General features: G+C 49.0%; 1 protein-coding gene across 3 annotated transcripts in view; it reads right to left on the bottom strand.

Annotated features, from left to right (window-relative positions):
• The window catches only part of adap2 (ArfGAP with dual PH domains 2), a 34,350-nt gene extending 22,574 nt beyond the window's left edge, over positions 1-11,776 (bottom strand). Inside the window, exon 1 of one of the 3 annotated variants that reach the window (XM_060844709.1) lies at positions 11,179-11,776. In XM_060844709.1, coding sequence (XP_060700692.1) covers positions 11,179-11,266 — 88 coding nt within the window. In that variant the 5' untranslated portion in view covers positions 11,267-11,776. Of the gene's footprint in view, positions 1-4,542; positions 4,587-6,466; positions 6,497-11,178 lie in introns of those variants that run through there. The other 2 variants (XM_060844711.1, XM_060844710.1) reach the window with 2 other exon arrangements.
• Positions 11,777-14,956: the final 3,180 nt, after the last annotated feature.

The following is a 14,956-nucleotide window of genomic DNA, read 5'->3' as shown; positions in this document are numbered from 1 at the left end:
CTAATAGCAGGAAAAGACAAAAGTGGCTGCTCAAGCCTGTTACACCTTCAATAAAATCATGTTTGAATTTCTACACTAACACCAGAGAGAAATATGTCCCACTATTCCAGCTGAAGTTCATTTGATTAATAACTAGAAAGAAAGGATTGTCTAATGACAAAGAATAGGAAGCCCAGTCGGGCATTCTTGATCATTAATGGACTGTGGGTATCTCTGTCTGGGCCAGCATTTAATGCCTGTCCCTAATTGCCCCTTCTTCAACCACAGCAGCCCTTGAGATCTGGGTATTGTCAACGAGAGGGCATCAGGTTTTGACCCATTAACACTGAAGGAATGGCAATACATTCCAATCCAAAGATGGGCAGGTTAGGTAGACTGTAAAAAGTGAGGTCTGCAGATGCTGGAGATCAGAGCTGAAAATGTGTTGCTGGTTAAAGCACAGCAGGTCAGGCAGCATCCAAGGAACAGGAAATTCGACGTTTCGGGCCAGAGCCCTTCATCAAGAATGAAGAGAGGGTGCCAGGCAGGCTAAGATAAAAGGTAGGGAGGAGGGACCTGGGTGAGGGGTGATGGAGATGTGATAGGTGGAAGGAGGTCAAGGTGAGGGTGATAGGCCGGAGTGGGGTGTGGGCGGAGAGGTCAGGAAGAGGGCAGGTTAGGAAGGCGGTGCTGAGTTCAAGGGAATTGACTGAGACAAGGTGGGGGGAGGGGAAATGAGGAAACTGGAGAAATCTGAGTTCATCCCTTGTGGCTGGAGGGTTCCCAGGCGGAAGATGAGGCGCTCTTCCTCCAACCGTCGTGTTGTTATGTTCTGGCGATGGAGGAGTCCAAGGACCTGCATGTCTTCAGGGGAGTGGGAGGGAGAGTTAAAGTGTTGAGCCACGGGGTGGTTGGGTTGGTTGGTTCGGGCATCCCAGAGGTGTTCCCTGAAGCGTTCTGCAAGTAGGCGACCTGTCTCCCCAATATAGAGGAGGCCACATCGGGTGCAGCGGATGCGATAGATGATGTGTGTGGAGGTGCAGGTGAATTTGTGGCGGATATGGAAGGATCCCTTTGGGCCTTGGAGGGAAGTAAGGGAGGAGGTGTGGGCGCAAGTTTTGCATTTCCTGCGGTGGCGCAAGTTTTGCATTTCCTGCGGTCCCCCAGATGTGATCGACGATGCCCTCCACCGCATCTCCTCCACTTCCCGCTCCTCCGCCCTTGAGCCCCGCCACTCCAACCGCCACCAAGACAGAACCCCACTGGTTCTCACCTACCACCCCACCAACCTCCATATACAACGTATCATCCGCCGTCATTTCCGCCAACTCCAAACGGACCCCACCACCAGGGATATATTTCCCTCCCCTCCCCTATCAGCATTCCGCGAAGACCACTCCCTTCGTGACTCCCTCATCAGGTCCACACCCCCCACCAACCCAACCTCCACTCCCGGCACCTTCCCCTGCAACCGCAGGAAATGCAAAACTTGTGCCCACACCTCCTCCCTTACTTCTCTCCAAGGCCCCAAGGGATCCTTCCATATCCGCCACAAATTCACCTGCACCTCCACACACATCATCTATCGCATTCGCTGCACCCGATGTGGCCTCCTCTACATTGGGGAGACAGGCCGCCTACTTGCAGAACGCTTCAGGGAACACCTCTGGGACACCCAGACCAACCAATCCAACCACCCCGTGGCTCAACACTTTAACTCTCCCTCCCACTCCCCCGAAGACACGCAGGTCCTTGGACTCCTCCATCGCCAGACCATAGCAACACAACAGTTGGAGGAAGAGCGCCTCATCTTCCGCCTGGGAACCCTCCAGCCACAAGGGATGAACTCAGATTTCTCCAGTTTCCTCATTTCCCCTCCCCCCACCTTTTTCTCAGTCGATTCCCTTGAACTCAGCACCGCCTTCCTAACCTGCAATCCTCTTCCTGACCTCTCCGCCCCCACCCCACTCCGGCCTATCACCCTCACCTTGACCTCCTTCCACCTATCACATCTCCATCGCCCCTCCCCCAAGTCCCTCCTCCCTACCTTTTATCTTAGCCTGCCTGGCACCCTCTCCTCATTCCTGATGAAGGGCTCTGGCCCGAAACGTCGAATTTCCTGTTCCTTGGATGCTGCCTGACCTGCTGCACTTTAACCAGCAACACATTTTCAGGTTAGGTAGAGTGGCCATGCTAAATTGCCCTTTAGTGTCTAGGGATGTGCAGGCTGTGAGGATTAGCCATGGCAAATGCGGAGTTACGGGGATGGGGGTCGAAGAGTGTGATTCTAGAAAAGCACAGCCGGTCAGGCAGAATCCGTGGAGCAGCAAAATCAGGAATGAGGGAGCGGCCCAAGAGGGCTGAGAGATAAATGGGAGGGGGTGGGGCTGGGGGAAGGTAGCAAAGAATGTGATAAGTAGATGAAGTAGGGGGTGAAGGTGATAGGTCAGAGAAGAAGATGGAGTGGATAGGTGGGAAGGAAGACGGACAGGTAGGACAGGTCAAGAGGGTGGTGCTGAATTGGAAGATTGGATCTGGGATAAGGTTGGGGGAGGGGAAATGAGGAAACTGGTGAAATCTACATTGATCCCGTGTGCTGAGGGGATTATGGGGATGGGGTAGGGGCTGGATCAGATGAGATGGTCTTCAGAGGGTCAGTGCAGACTTGATGGGACAAATAGTCTCTATTGTACTGTAGAGATTCTATGATATTTCTAAGTCCAGATGGTGAGTGGTTTGGAGGAGAACTTGCAGGGAGTGCTGTTCTCAGGTATCTTCTGCCCTTGTCCTTCTACATGGTAAAGGTTGCAAGCGTGGAAGGTGCTGCTGAAGAGGTTTTGTTGAATTGCTGCAGTGCATCTTTTGATGGGAAGTGAAGTGACCATAGGACCAGAGAACAGTAGGTTGTTCTGCCCCTGGAGAGAGAGACGTCTGGTTTAACAGTTCGGTCACCACACCTCAGGATAAGGGGAGAGGTTAAGGATGGGAGTCGTTCACAGTAAATGAAGCTGGTGCAGACACTGCTGCCAAAGTGCTGAGGGAGTGCCACACTGTCGGGGGGGTCAGTACTGAGGGAGTGCCGCACTGTCGGGGGATCGGTACTGAGGGAGTGCCGCACTGTCGGGGGATCGGTACTGAGGGAGTGCCGCACTGTCGGGGGATCGGTACTGAGGGAGTGCCGCACCGTCGGAGGGTCAGTGCTGAGGGAGTGCCGCACCGTCGGAGGGTCAGTGCTGAGGGAGTGCCGCACCGTCGGAGGGTCAGTGCTGAGGGAGTGCCGCACTGTCGGCGGGTCAGTGCTGCTCAAAACAGATTCCAGGCACAAAGAGCACTGTGTTAATATTTATCGTTCAAACAGCATTATTGAAACGGAAAGATGATCTGGACATTATTACAGGGTGGGAGTTTGCTGTGTGCAAGTTAGCTGTTTCATTTTTAACATTTGCAACTACACTTAAAAAGTACCTCATTAGCTGTAAAGTGTTTGAGATGACCTGTGATCTTGAAAGGCGTGGCTTTTCCTGCTCTTTAGTAAATAACTACATCTGTGGAAAGAGCTGTTGTTTTGGACTCACCTCAAACATTTTGAATTATAAATATCGGTTTGTAATGACATGATGTATTTTTAGAAGCTGTGCACCTTCGAAAGAAGAAAATTTGAAATTTCACTTCCCCTTATCTCGCAGGGGGTTTGCACCCATGTTGCTGGGTTGCTTTAATTTCTCAGAAATATGGGAGTGGCTTGTTTAGCTCAAGCAAGGTCTACCTGACTCTGATACAGTATCCAGTCTCTCTAAACTGATTGCCAGTGTATCGCCTTTCTCCCAGTGTTTGACTCTTGCTGAGGATGTGAGGCCACATGTGCCCTGAAACTGGGTGGTGAAATGAGCAGCTATTCACGACTGTGCGGAGTTTGCAAATTCTCCCCGTGTCTGCGTGGGTTTCCTCCGGGTGCTCCAGTTTCCTCCCTCAGTCCAAAAGATGTGCAGGTCAGGTGAATTGGCCATGCTAAGTTGCCCGAGGTGTTAGGTGCATTAGTCAGGGGTAAATGTAGGAGAATAGGTCTGGGTGGGTTTTTTTAGATTACTTACAGTGTGGAAACAGGCCCTTCGGCCCAACAAGTCCACACCGACCCGCCGAAGTGCAACCCATCCATACCCCTACATTTACCTCTTACCTAACACTACGGGCAATTTAGCATGGCCAATTCACCTGACCCGCACATCTTTGGACTGTGGGAGGAAACCGGAGCACCCGGAGGAAACCCACGCAGACACAGGGAGAACGTGCAAACTCCACACAGTCAGTTGCCTGAGTCGGGAATTGAACCCAGGTCTCAGACGCTGTGAGACAGCAGTGCTAACCACTGTGCCACCGTGCCGCCCACTCTGAAGTTGCTCTTCAGAGGGTCGGTGTGGACTTGTTGGGCCAAAGGGCCAGGTTCCACGCTGTGGAGAATCTAATCTAATCTAATTAACTGCAGTAGATGCATAGGAGTAGGACATTGCGGGCTCCAGAAATCATCATCTTAACAGTAAATCATTTTTGTTTGACTGTCCCCACCTTCCAGTCTGAGCCTTTTTGGGGAGAAGATTCCAGAATTCCATTCTGCTTTGTGTGTAGAAGGTACTTCCTCGCATCGCCACTGAATGACCCAGCTCAGAATTTAAGATGATCTTGACCCTCACCCGCCCCAACACCTCCCACCAAAGGAAATGGATTCTCCTTATCAACTCTTTTGATTGTTGTGGTTCTGTTCGCCGAGCTGGGAATTTGTGTTGCAGACGTTTCGTCCCCTGTCTAGGTGACATCCTCAGAGCTTGGGAGCCTCCTGTGAAGCGCTTCTGTGATTTTCCTGTGATTAGCCACTACAAATGCCGGAGGAAAGATCACAGAAGCGCTTCACAGGAGGCTCCCAAGCACTGAGGATGTCACCTAGACAGGGGACGAAACGTCTGCAACACAAATTCCCAGCTCGACGAACAGAACCACAACAACCAGCACCCGAGCTACAAATCTTCTCACAAACTTTGAACTCTTTTGATACACCTCAATTAGCTCCCTGCTTTAATCCACACTGCAACAGCTCCGACCTCACCATCACCCCCCCACCTTCATCTACCTATTGTATTCCTTGCTACCTTCCACCACCAGCCCCACCCTCCCCCCACTTATCTTTCACCCTCCTTGGGCCTCCCCCACATTCCCGATGAAGAGTTTATGCTCGAACTATCGACTCTCCTGCTCCTGAAATGCTGCCTGACCAGCTGTGTTTTTCCAGCACCACACTTTTTGACTCTGCGTGAACAATGGCGTAGTCCTTGCCCTATCTTAGTAACGATTTGGAGGTGCCGGTTATGGTCTGAGATGTACTACTGGATTACAGCAACACATGAACGGGCACCACACAACAATCACCAGCCAGCAGTGTTCCCTCCCAGTCGGAGAACACTTCCACGGTCCGGGACATTCAGCCTCAGACCTTTGGATGACCATCCTCCAAGGCGGACTTCGGGACAGGCAACAACGCAAAGTGGCCGAGCAGAGGCTGATAACCAAGTTCGGTACCCTTGGGGAGGGCCTCAATTGGGACCTTGGGTTCATGTCACACTATAGGTGACCCCACTGCATTTATCTCTCCACCCCAGAGGCTCCCAGCCTCATTCCTGATGAAGGGCTCCTGCCCAAGTCGTCAATTTTCCTGCTCCTCGGATGCTGCCTGACCTGCTGTGCTTTTCCAGCACCACTCTAATCTAAATTCTGGTTTCCAGCATCTGCAGTCCTCACTTTCACCTATACACACCCACACATCAATATACTCACACAGACCCTCTCTCATACACAAGCTCTCTCTGATACACTCACACTACGCACCCACACGCGCACCCTCTCACAGACTTATACCCCTTTACACTCACACACACTCATATCCCTCCACCCCCAACCCACCACCACCCCCCCCCCCCCGCCCCCCACACACCCACACACATATACAGTTTGTGGGGTGAATTAATACATGCAGAATTACATTTTATTTTGCTCAAAAACTGCATGAATCCATGTAAGATTCTGTAAATCCCTTTTTTAGAAATAAAATCAGTCTGAATATTGGGGCACACACCTTCAATGTATTATCTGAGCTGACATGGCACCTATTGTTAAAGTTCACTTGAGAATGTAACTTTTAAAAAAGTTCTGGGATTTACATATGAAAGAACTGAAACCAACATGGTCATTTTAAAAGATGACAGACTTAACAAACAATCCAGATCTTTTTCAACATATTATTTCAGTTAAATCACATTGTAGACCTTTGCTATAAATTCTGTGTCTTATGATCTTATTCTCCACAACCACCTGATGAAGGAGCAGCGCTCCGAAAGCTAGTGCTTCCAATTAAACCTGTTGGACTATAACCTGGTGTTATGTAATTTTTAACTATCTCAGTAACGATTGCCTTTAGTCCTGTTCTGATTCTGTCACATACCTGTGAGCACATTACTAATGGATAATGTAGGAAGACAGGATTCCTGGCTGATGTGTTGTTTTCCTCGCCCTCCCTATCCTGGAGCTGCTACAGTGCCCAGAGGGCAGGGTGATTCTGGACTTGTGTGTGGAATTTAGAACTTCCCAACCCTGCCCACTTCTAAGGGTGGAAATGACGGCGATCAAGGTCACTGCTGTTGTCACTTGATCTGATGAACAAGTGATTGAGAAACACAAGCGCAATGTCAAAACTGTAACAGCAAACATTTGGTCTCAGCTGGGACGGTGAGTAACCCTCATCTCTGAGCCTAGAGGTTATAGCCTCAAGTCCAGAGTCTCAAGGGGAAGATCCAAACTGGCAGTCCAGTGCAGTGCTGAGAGTAGACTGCACTGTCAGAGGTGGCTTCTTAATAGATGAGAACTTACATAAACACTCCCTCAGTTGGTTATAAGGGATCACAGGGGTCTACTTTGAAGAAGAGTCAGTGAATTATTCCTGGTGCCAGGCCAATATTTATCTCTCAGTTTGCATTACATAAACAAATCGTGCATTGCTAGTTGTGGGATCTTTCTGTATGCTTACTGTGTTACCTCTATTTCAAATGCAGTACAAAGACTGCAGAGTGCTTTGGAGTATCCAGTGACCATGAAAGGCAATATTTAAATGCAATTACCCAGGTTTAAAACTGAGCTGAAAGGGAGAGGCTTGAGTGTGCCCTCACTCTGGGTGCTATGTGAAGCCAGAGGAAAAGGTTGTGGTTATAAACCAATTAACAACCAAAACAGTCATTTGTATTTGTCCAACACATTTACTTTAAAAGTAAATAAAACCGGTGAAGGAAAGATGTTCAATACAGACAGACACAGACATAGACACACACAGACACACGGACACAGACACACATATAAATGGACACACACTGATACAGACACCCACACACACACACACATTGGTGCACACACATACACAGACCCAGATAAGTACACAGACACCTACTGAAGCAGCTCACTATTTGTTCAATCTGATTTTTATGTGCCATTGTTCCTTAAACAGAAATCTCAGTGACATTTTGAAAGAGAGGAATATTGTTTTGCTGAAAGATGAATGGGGAAATCCCCGATCAAAAATTCCACTGGACAGAAGGAAGAGAGGATCAAAATGAAGCTCTCAGGCAGCTCCTCAGCTGATCTTTGTTTTAATATTACAAACAAAACCAGAAATTAATGGAAAAGCTCAGCAGGTCTGGCATCATCTATGGAGAGGAAGCAGAATAAACATTTCAGTTCCAGTGACCCTTCCTCAGAACTGATGGTAGCTAGTAAATTTATTTTAGGCAAGAAAGGGTGATGAGAGAGGGTAAAGACTAAATGAGAGGTGGAGATAGAGTGAAAGGAGAGAAGGACAATTGAACAGACAAAGGAGTGGATAGCCATCAGCCTGGACAAATGAATAGTTACTAATGGTGACTATTAGTGGCTAACGATCGATAGTGTGTAATAGCAGACCATGTGATAACATGGTCTGGTGTGTGGGGGTGGAGTAAAGACATAGGAGAAGGTGCCTCAAGCCCTACAATTGTCGAACTTGATATTGGGTCAGGAGGCTGTAGAGTTCCCAAGCAGAAGACGAGATGCTGTTCTTCCAGCCTGGTGCTGAGCTCCGCAGGAACACTGCAGCAAACCTGAGACAGAGTTGTTGGCCAAGGAACAGGGTGGGCTGTTGAAGTGGCAGGCAACTGGAAGGAAGCTCAGGGTCATTTTTTGATGGCAGAATATAGGTGCTTAGCATATGAGGAATGTTTGAGGACTCTGGGTCTATACTCGATGGAGTTTTGAAGGATGAGGGGGGAATCTAATAGAGCTTACAGAAAATTGATTGGCCTGGACAGAGAAGATGTTAGGAAGATGTTTGCAATTGGGAGGAGACTAGGACCCAAGGGCACAGCCTTAGAGTAAAGGGAAGACCTTTTAGAACAGAGATAAGGAGAAACCTCTTCAGCCAGAGTGTGGGGAATCTATGGAACTCATTGCCACAGAAGGCTGAGGAGGTCAGGTCATTGATTATATTTAACACAGAAATAGATAGGTTCTTGATTATCAAGGGGATAAGGGTTACGGGGAGAAAGTGTGAGAGTGGGATTGAAAAGCTTAACAGCATGATTGAATGGTGGAGCCGACGCAATGGACTGAATGGTCTAATTTCTGCTCCTTTGTCTTACAGCCTTGTGGTGTTCTGTGAAGTGGTCACCTAGTCTTGTATTTATACAGCAGCTTTCACCATCTCAAGACAAACCAAAGGCTCTGACCGCCAATGAAGTGTAGCCGCTGTTGCAGTTTTGTTGGAGCTGTGTGTATGAGGTTAGCTCCTGTGCTGTAGCTGCTGCAGAACACAGTAAGGCTGACCCTGTTTTGGACACAGGACCCAGTGGTTTGTAGGTTTATCAACTGCCTACAGCTCTGTATTTACTCGCGTCTGATAAACTGTTGCTGTTCACTTTACACATGTTTCCTGTTGGCTGGATATTTCACTTGCTCTTTACTATTTTTACCAAACCAAAGCATATTTGCAAAGAAAAAAAGTTATTTATTGATAGTTTTTAACTGACTGTGGCTCCATCTGAATCACCCGGCTGTATGACACCTCAGTCAGCCATCATGCAATAAAACCTTTCTCAAGACACATTTAAATGACCAATAACAGATACACAGGAGTGAGTCACAGACTGTAATCTGTGAGAGGGGTTCAATGCAGTTTATATATAGAATAACAGAGGAGAAAGTGAGGTCTGCAGATGCTGGAGATCAGAGCTGAAAATGTGTTGCTGGAAAAGCGCAGCAGGTCAGGCAGCATCCAAGGAGCAGGAGATTCGACGTTTCGGGCATAAGCCCTTCTTCAGGAATCAAAACGTCGAATCTCCTGTTCCTTGGATGCTGCCTGACCTATGGAATAACAGATACCAGGAAGTGAGTTACAGACTGGAATCTATAAGACGGGCTCAGTGGGGTTTATATATAGATTAACAGATCCTGAGGAGTAAGTTCCTGACGGAATATAATCAACGGGTTCGGGGTATTTTATATACAGAATAACAGATGCCGGGGGGTGAGTTACAGTTTGGAATGTAATCGAGGGTTTCAGGGTGGTTCATATATAAAATATTAGATACCCGGAGTGAATTACAAACTGTAATCTAATCGAGAGGTTCACGATAATTTATATACAACATATCAGATACAGAATAATAGATGCCCAGGAGTGAGTTGCAGACTCGAGTATAATTGAGGGGTTCAGGATTGTTTATATGTAGAATAATATACACCAAGGAGAGGGCTACAGACTGGAGTCTAACTTACTGAAGTGACAGTACTTAAAGGATGATTGTTTGGAAACTGTAATCTCATCAGACATCCTGTTTACTTATGTGAAGCAGAATTCTGCAGAGGTGACCCTGGGAGATTCAGCCTTACGATTGGGGTTATTGTCCACACATTGTGCAAGGAGTATTATATATTATCGAGCATCCGATAGGCCTCACCATCTATAACAATGGATCTGATACTTGCATAGCACTGCTGCCTCACCGCGCCAGGGACCTGGGTTCGATCCCAGCCTCGGGTGTCTGTCTGTGTGGAGTTTGTACGTTCTCCTGGGTTCTGCTGGGTTCCCTCCGGGTGCTCCGGCTTGCAGGGAAGGGTGGATTGGCAAAGGGAAATTGCCCATAGTGTGCAGGTGAGGTGGGTTAGCCTTGGGGAATGCACGGTTACAGGATGGGGATGGTCTTCTTCGGAGGGTCGGTGTGCACTCGATGGGCCGAATGGCGTGGTTCCACACAGTAGGGATTCTGTGATTCCTGATTTCAGTGTTGGAGAAACTCCCGGGGAGGCCACTCTCGCCTGTTCTATCCCAATTCTCTCCTTTGAATCCTCAATTTGAAAGTTACAGAGAGCAAGAGTGAGCTCGGACTGGACAAGTCAACCGTTCAGAAACCTTAGAACATAGAACATAGAACAATACAGCACAGAACAGGCCCTTCGGCCCACGATGTTGTGCCGAACATCTATCCTAGATTAAGCACCCATCCATGTACCTATCCAATTGCCGCTTAAAGGTCGTCAATGATTCTGACTCTACCACTGCCACGGGCAGCGCATTCCAGCGAATTCCATGCCTTCGATAGGAGCGGATCCCGGGCCAGCGGATTGGACTCTGTCTGCTACAACAACAACTACTTGCATTCCTCTAGCATACCTCTCACATAGTTAAATGCCCAGGGCGCCTGACAAGAGTGATGGACAAACACCGTGTTGGTACCAGGTGACGCACTGAGACGTTAGGGATGTTAGGGAGGTAGAGAGAGCCTTCCGGGAGTTAGAGAGAGGGAGAGAATGGAGAAAGAGAGAGAGAGAGAGAGCAGAGATCTCGAGCTGACAGGAGTGACAGGGAATGACCATCTGAGAGGTTGGTCAGTGAAGGGCGGAGTGATCCCAATCGCAGGGGGATCAGCCAGAAACCAGAATAGCAGAGAAAGACTGGGGGGGTGGGGGGTGAATGGTCCCAGAGATGGGGGGGTGGGGGGGGCGAAGGAGCTGGGATTTGGCACTAGTTGGGACACAGGCGCTAATAAACTTGGATGTAGTGAAGGAAAAGGGTAAACATGGAATGATATTGAATGAAATCAATCCAAAAACGCGCCGGCAGCTCCAGCGACTGACCTGCTGCCCCGCAGTCCGCGCAGCGACTGTTCTCTCCCTCTTTCAGCAGCTCCAGTAAAATCTTCTTGTTCCTGTCCCGGTCTCCCATCGTCAGCTCCTGAGGCAGAGTGACTGCCGTCCGCCCTCTCCCAGTGACTCTCACACACCCACACAGACACACACACACACACAGAGACACAGACAGAGAGACACACAGACAGACAAACACACAGACACCCACACAGAGAGACACACAGAGAGACACACAGACAGACGCACACACCCACAGAGAGAGAGACACACAGAGACACACAGACAGACAGGCACACAGACACCCACACAGAGAGAGACACACAGACAGACGCACACACCCACACAGAGAGACACACACAGAGAGACACACACAGAGAGACGCGCACACACACACAGACACCCACACAGTCAGACACAGACACCGAGAGCAGTCAGAGAGCGAGCCTGCTGCTTGAACCCTGTGTAACTCCCTCCCTCTCACTTATAGCCAGCTCAGACTCCAGTCTCCTCCCTGCCCAATTCTCGGTTGGAGGCACACCCCCTGGGTCCCAGTCCCTGCTCTCTCTCTCTCTCTCTGGCATTCTCTCTCTCTCTCTCTCTAATTCCCGTCCTTCCGCCAGTTCCGCCCCCGGGTCAGAGACCGCAATATTCAGACACAAATGAGTGCACTCTGAAATCCGGCGTGAAATTGACCTTTCAGGTCCTTCCCAAAACCTTTCGGTCAAGTGTAAGATGTGAATCTGGGTTGTTGGGGGCAAGTGAAATCAGAGTGACAGGTTTTACTGAAGAAACGGATTCTGGGGGAGACTTTAAACACCATAACATCATCTTTTTAAAAAGATCACTGTAATCCAAACCCACTGTCTGAAAAATTAACTTCTGATTATTTGACCATTTTCCAGAGTCTGTCTGTGTCGGTATGGAGCCCCCTGTCCTGGGATAGAGCCCCCTGTCCTGGGATAGAGCCCCTGTCCCGGGATAGAGCCCCGTGTCCCGGGATAGAGCTCCTGTCCCGGGATAGAGCCCCGTGTCCCGGGATAGAGCCCCTGTCCCAGGATGGAGCCCCCTGTCCTGGGATAGAGCCCCCTGTCCCGGGATAGAGCCCCGTGTCCCGGGATAGAGCGCCCTGTCCCAGGATAGAGCCCCATGTCCTGGGATAGAGCCCCCGTCCCGGGATAGAGCCCCGTGTCCCGGGATAGAGCCCCTGTTCCGGGATAGAGCGCCCTGTCCCAGGATGGACCCCCATGTCCTGGTATAGAGCCCCCGTCCCGGGATAGAGCCCCTGTGCCGGGATAGAGCCCCGTGTCCCGGGATAGAGCGCCCTGTCCCAGGATAGAGCCCCATGTCCTGGTATACAGCCCCCATCCCGGGATAGAGCCTCATGTCCCAGGATAGAGCCCCATGTCCTGGGATAGAGCCCCCGTCCCGGGATAGAGCCTCATGTCCCAGGATAGAACCCCCTGTCCCGGGATAGAGCCCCGTGTCCCGGGATAGAGCCCCTGTCCTGGGATAGAGCCCCCTGTCCCAGGATAGAGTCTCCTGTCCCAAGATGAAGGGCTTTTGCCCGAAATGTCGATTTCGCTGCACTTTGGATGCTGCCTGAACTGCTATGCTCATCCAGCAGCACTGATCCAGAACCAAGATAAAGTCCCCTGTCCCAGGATAGAGCCCCCTGTCCCCGTGTTAGAGACACCTGTCCCGGGATAGAGTCCCCTGTCTCCAGGATAGAGCCCCTGCCCCAGGATAGAGCTCCCTGTCCCAGGATGGAGCCCATTGTCCCTGGTATAGTGCACCCGGTCCCAGGATAACGGCCCCTGTCCTGGAATAGAGCCACTTGTCCCAGGATAGAGCCACCTGTCCCCGGAATAGAGCACTCTGTTCCAGGATAATTCCCCTTGTCCCAGGATAGAGCCCCCTGTCTTACGAGTAGTATCTGAAAGGGAGGAACGCTTTCGGGGAAGTTATGGGGAATTGGAAGAATATGTGAGAGATGAAGATAAACTGATTAAATTACTCTTGATGTACAGGTTACAGAACAACCTGCTTCTTGGATTTCCCTCCCTCTGGGCTAGCAATTTATTTAACGTCCTGAATTAGACAAATTCCCCAAATGATTTCAGCCTGACCAGGTTATCTGGTAACTTCCCAAGATTACTGGTAATAATGACGTTCCTGCGGTGACATTCCCAGTGGATTGTATTCGGTTGGAGAATGCTGTTCTAGCATTTGCTTCAATCTTTTAAAACAATTTATTTCTGAAGAGTCTGACTCTCCAGTGGGATTGTTGTTCCACCCAGTCTGGGTACTCCAGCTAGGCGGATGCTGGAGATCAGAGCTTAAAATGTGTTGCTGGTTAAAGCGCAGCAGGTCAGGCAGCATCCAAGGAAGGGCTGATTCCTGATGAAGGGCTTATGCCCGAAACGTCGAATTTCCTGTTCCTTGGATGCTGCCTGATCTGCTGCGCTTTAATCAGCAACACATTTTCTACTTCAGCTAAGCATCCAGAAACTCACCCAGAGTACCACCTATGGCTGCATTGGTGACCTTGTTGTCTTAGAGTAAGAACGTTGTGGATTCAAGACCCACTCCAAAGGCTTAATCACAAATACTTTGGACTGATATACTACAGCAGGATTGAGGAAATGCTGTGTTGTCTTTTCAATGAAACAAGGCCCTATCTATACTCTCAGACAGACATTAAACAATCCAGAGAACCTTTGAGATAGTGCGTGGGAGTCACCTCTGGTATCCTGGCCAATGTTTATCTCAACAATAAATGTGGGTTATCTTGTCATTATTGCTTTGCTGTTTGTGCAGTTTGCTAATTGCTTTTAATACACTTGAAAAACTATTTAACTAAAGAGCATTGGAACATCCTGAGGTAATGCAAGGTGCGATGTAGAACATAGAACAGGCACAGGAACAGGCCCTTTGACATACCATGTCTGTGCTGACCATGATGTTATTCTAAACTAACCCTATCTGCCTGAACAAGGTCTGCTTGTTCATGTGTCTGTCTAAAAGCCTTTTAAACTTTGCTTATCATATCTGCTCATACCATCTCCACTAGCAGTTTGTTCCATTGCTGTTATGCACCTATTATCCTCTGTGTAAAATATTTTCCTCGCACATCTCCTTTAAACTTTCACCTTCTCACCTTAAAGCCATGTTCCCTCGTATTTGACATTGTCACCCTGGGAAATTGACCCCATCTACCCATCCTATCCATGTCCCTCATAATATTATATGCATTTATCAGGTCACCCCTTAGCCTCCCACATGTCAGGTGTGTCACAGCTGCCTCCAGTTCAACACCTTCACCCAGGGACCAACCTTAAATTTTTCCACAACTATCTTAAAACCTATGGAATTATGATCATTGTTCCCAAATTGCTCCCCCAGTGAAACTGGCCAGGCTCATTCCCTGATATAAGGTCTAGTTTGGCCCCTTCTCTAGTTAGATTATCTACATATTGTTTCCATAACCCTTCCTGGACACACCAAACAATTCTGCTCCATCTAAAGCCCAGGCACTAAGGGAGTCCCAGTGAATATTGGGGAAATTAAAATCATCCACTGCCACAGCCATATTGCTTTTACATTTTAGCATGATGGCCTATAATATAGCCCCATGCTAGTGATTGCACCTGACTTATTCCTGAGATCTACATGGGATGTGGTGGTGTCACTGAATTGTCATTGGGTCCTGTGTTCAAATTTACACCAGCTGACAACATTTCTCTAGGATCAAGAACAAGGGGGCACA

The sequence above is a fragment of the Hemiscyllium ocellatum genome, chromosome 25 (assembly GCF_020745735.1).
Source record: "Hemiscyllium ocellatum isolate sHemOce1 chromosome 25, sHemOce1.pat.X.cur, whole genome shotgun sequence".
In the NCBI taxonomy this organism is placed as follows: Eukaryota; Metazoa; Chordata; class Chondrichthyes; order Orectolobiformes; family Hemiscylliidae; genus Hemiscyllium; species Hemiscyllium ocellatum.
The sequence above is the reverse complement of the archived record's forward strand: the minus strand, read 5'-3'. Positions and strand labels throughout refer to the sequence as shown.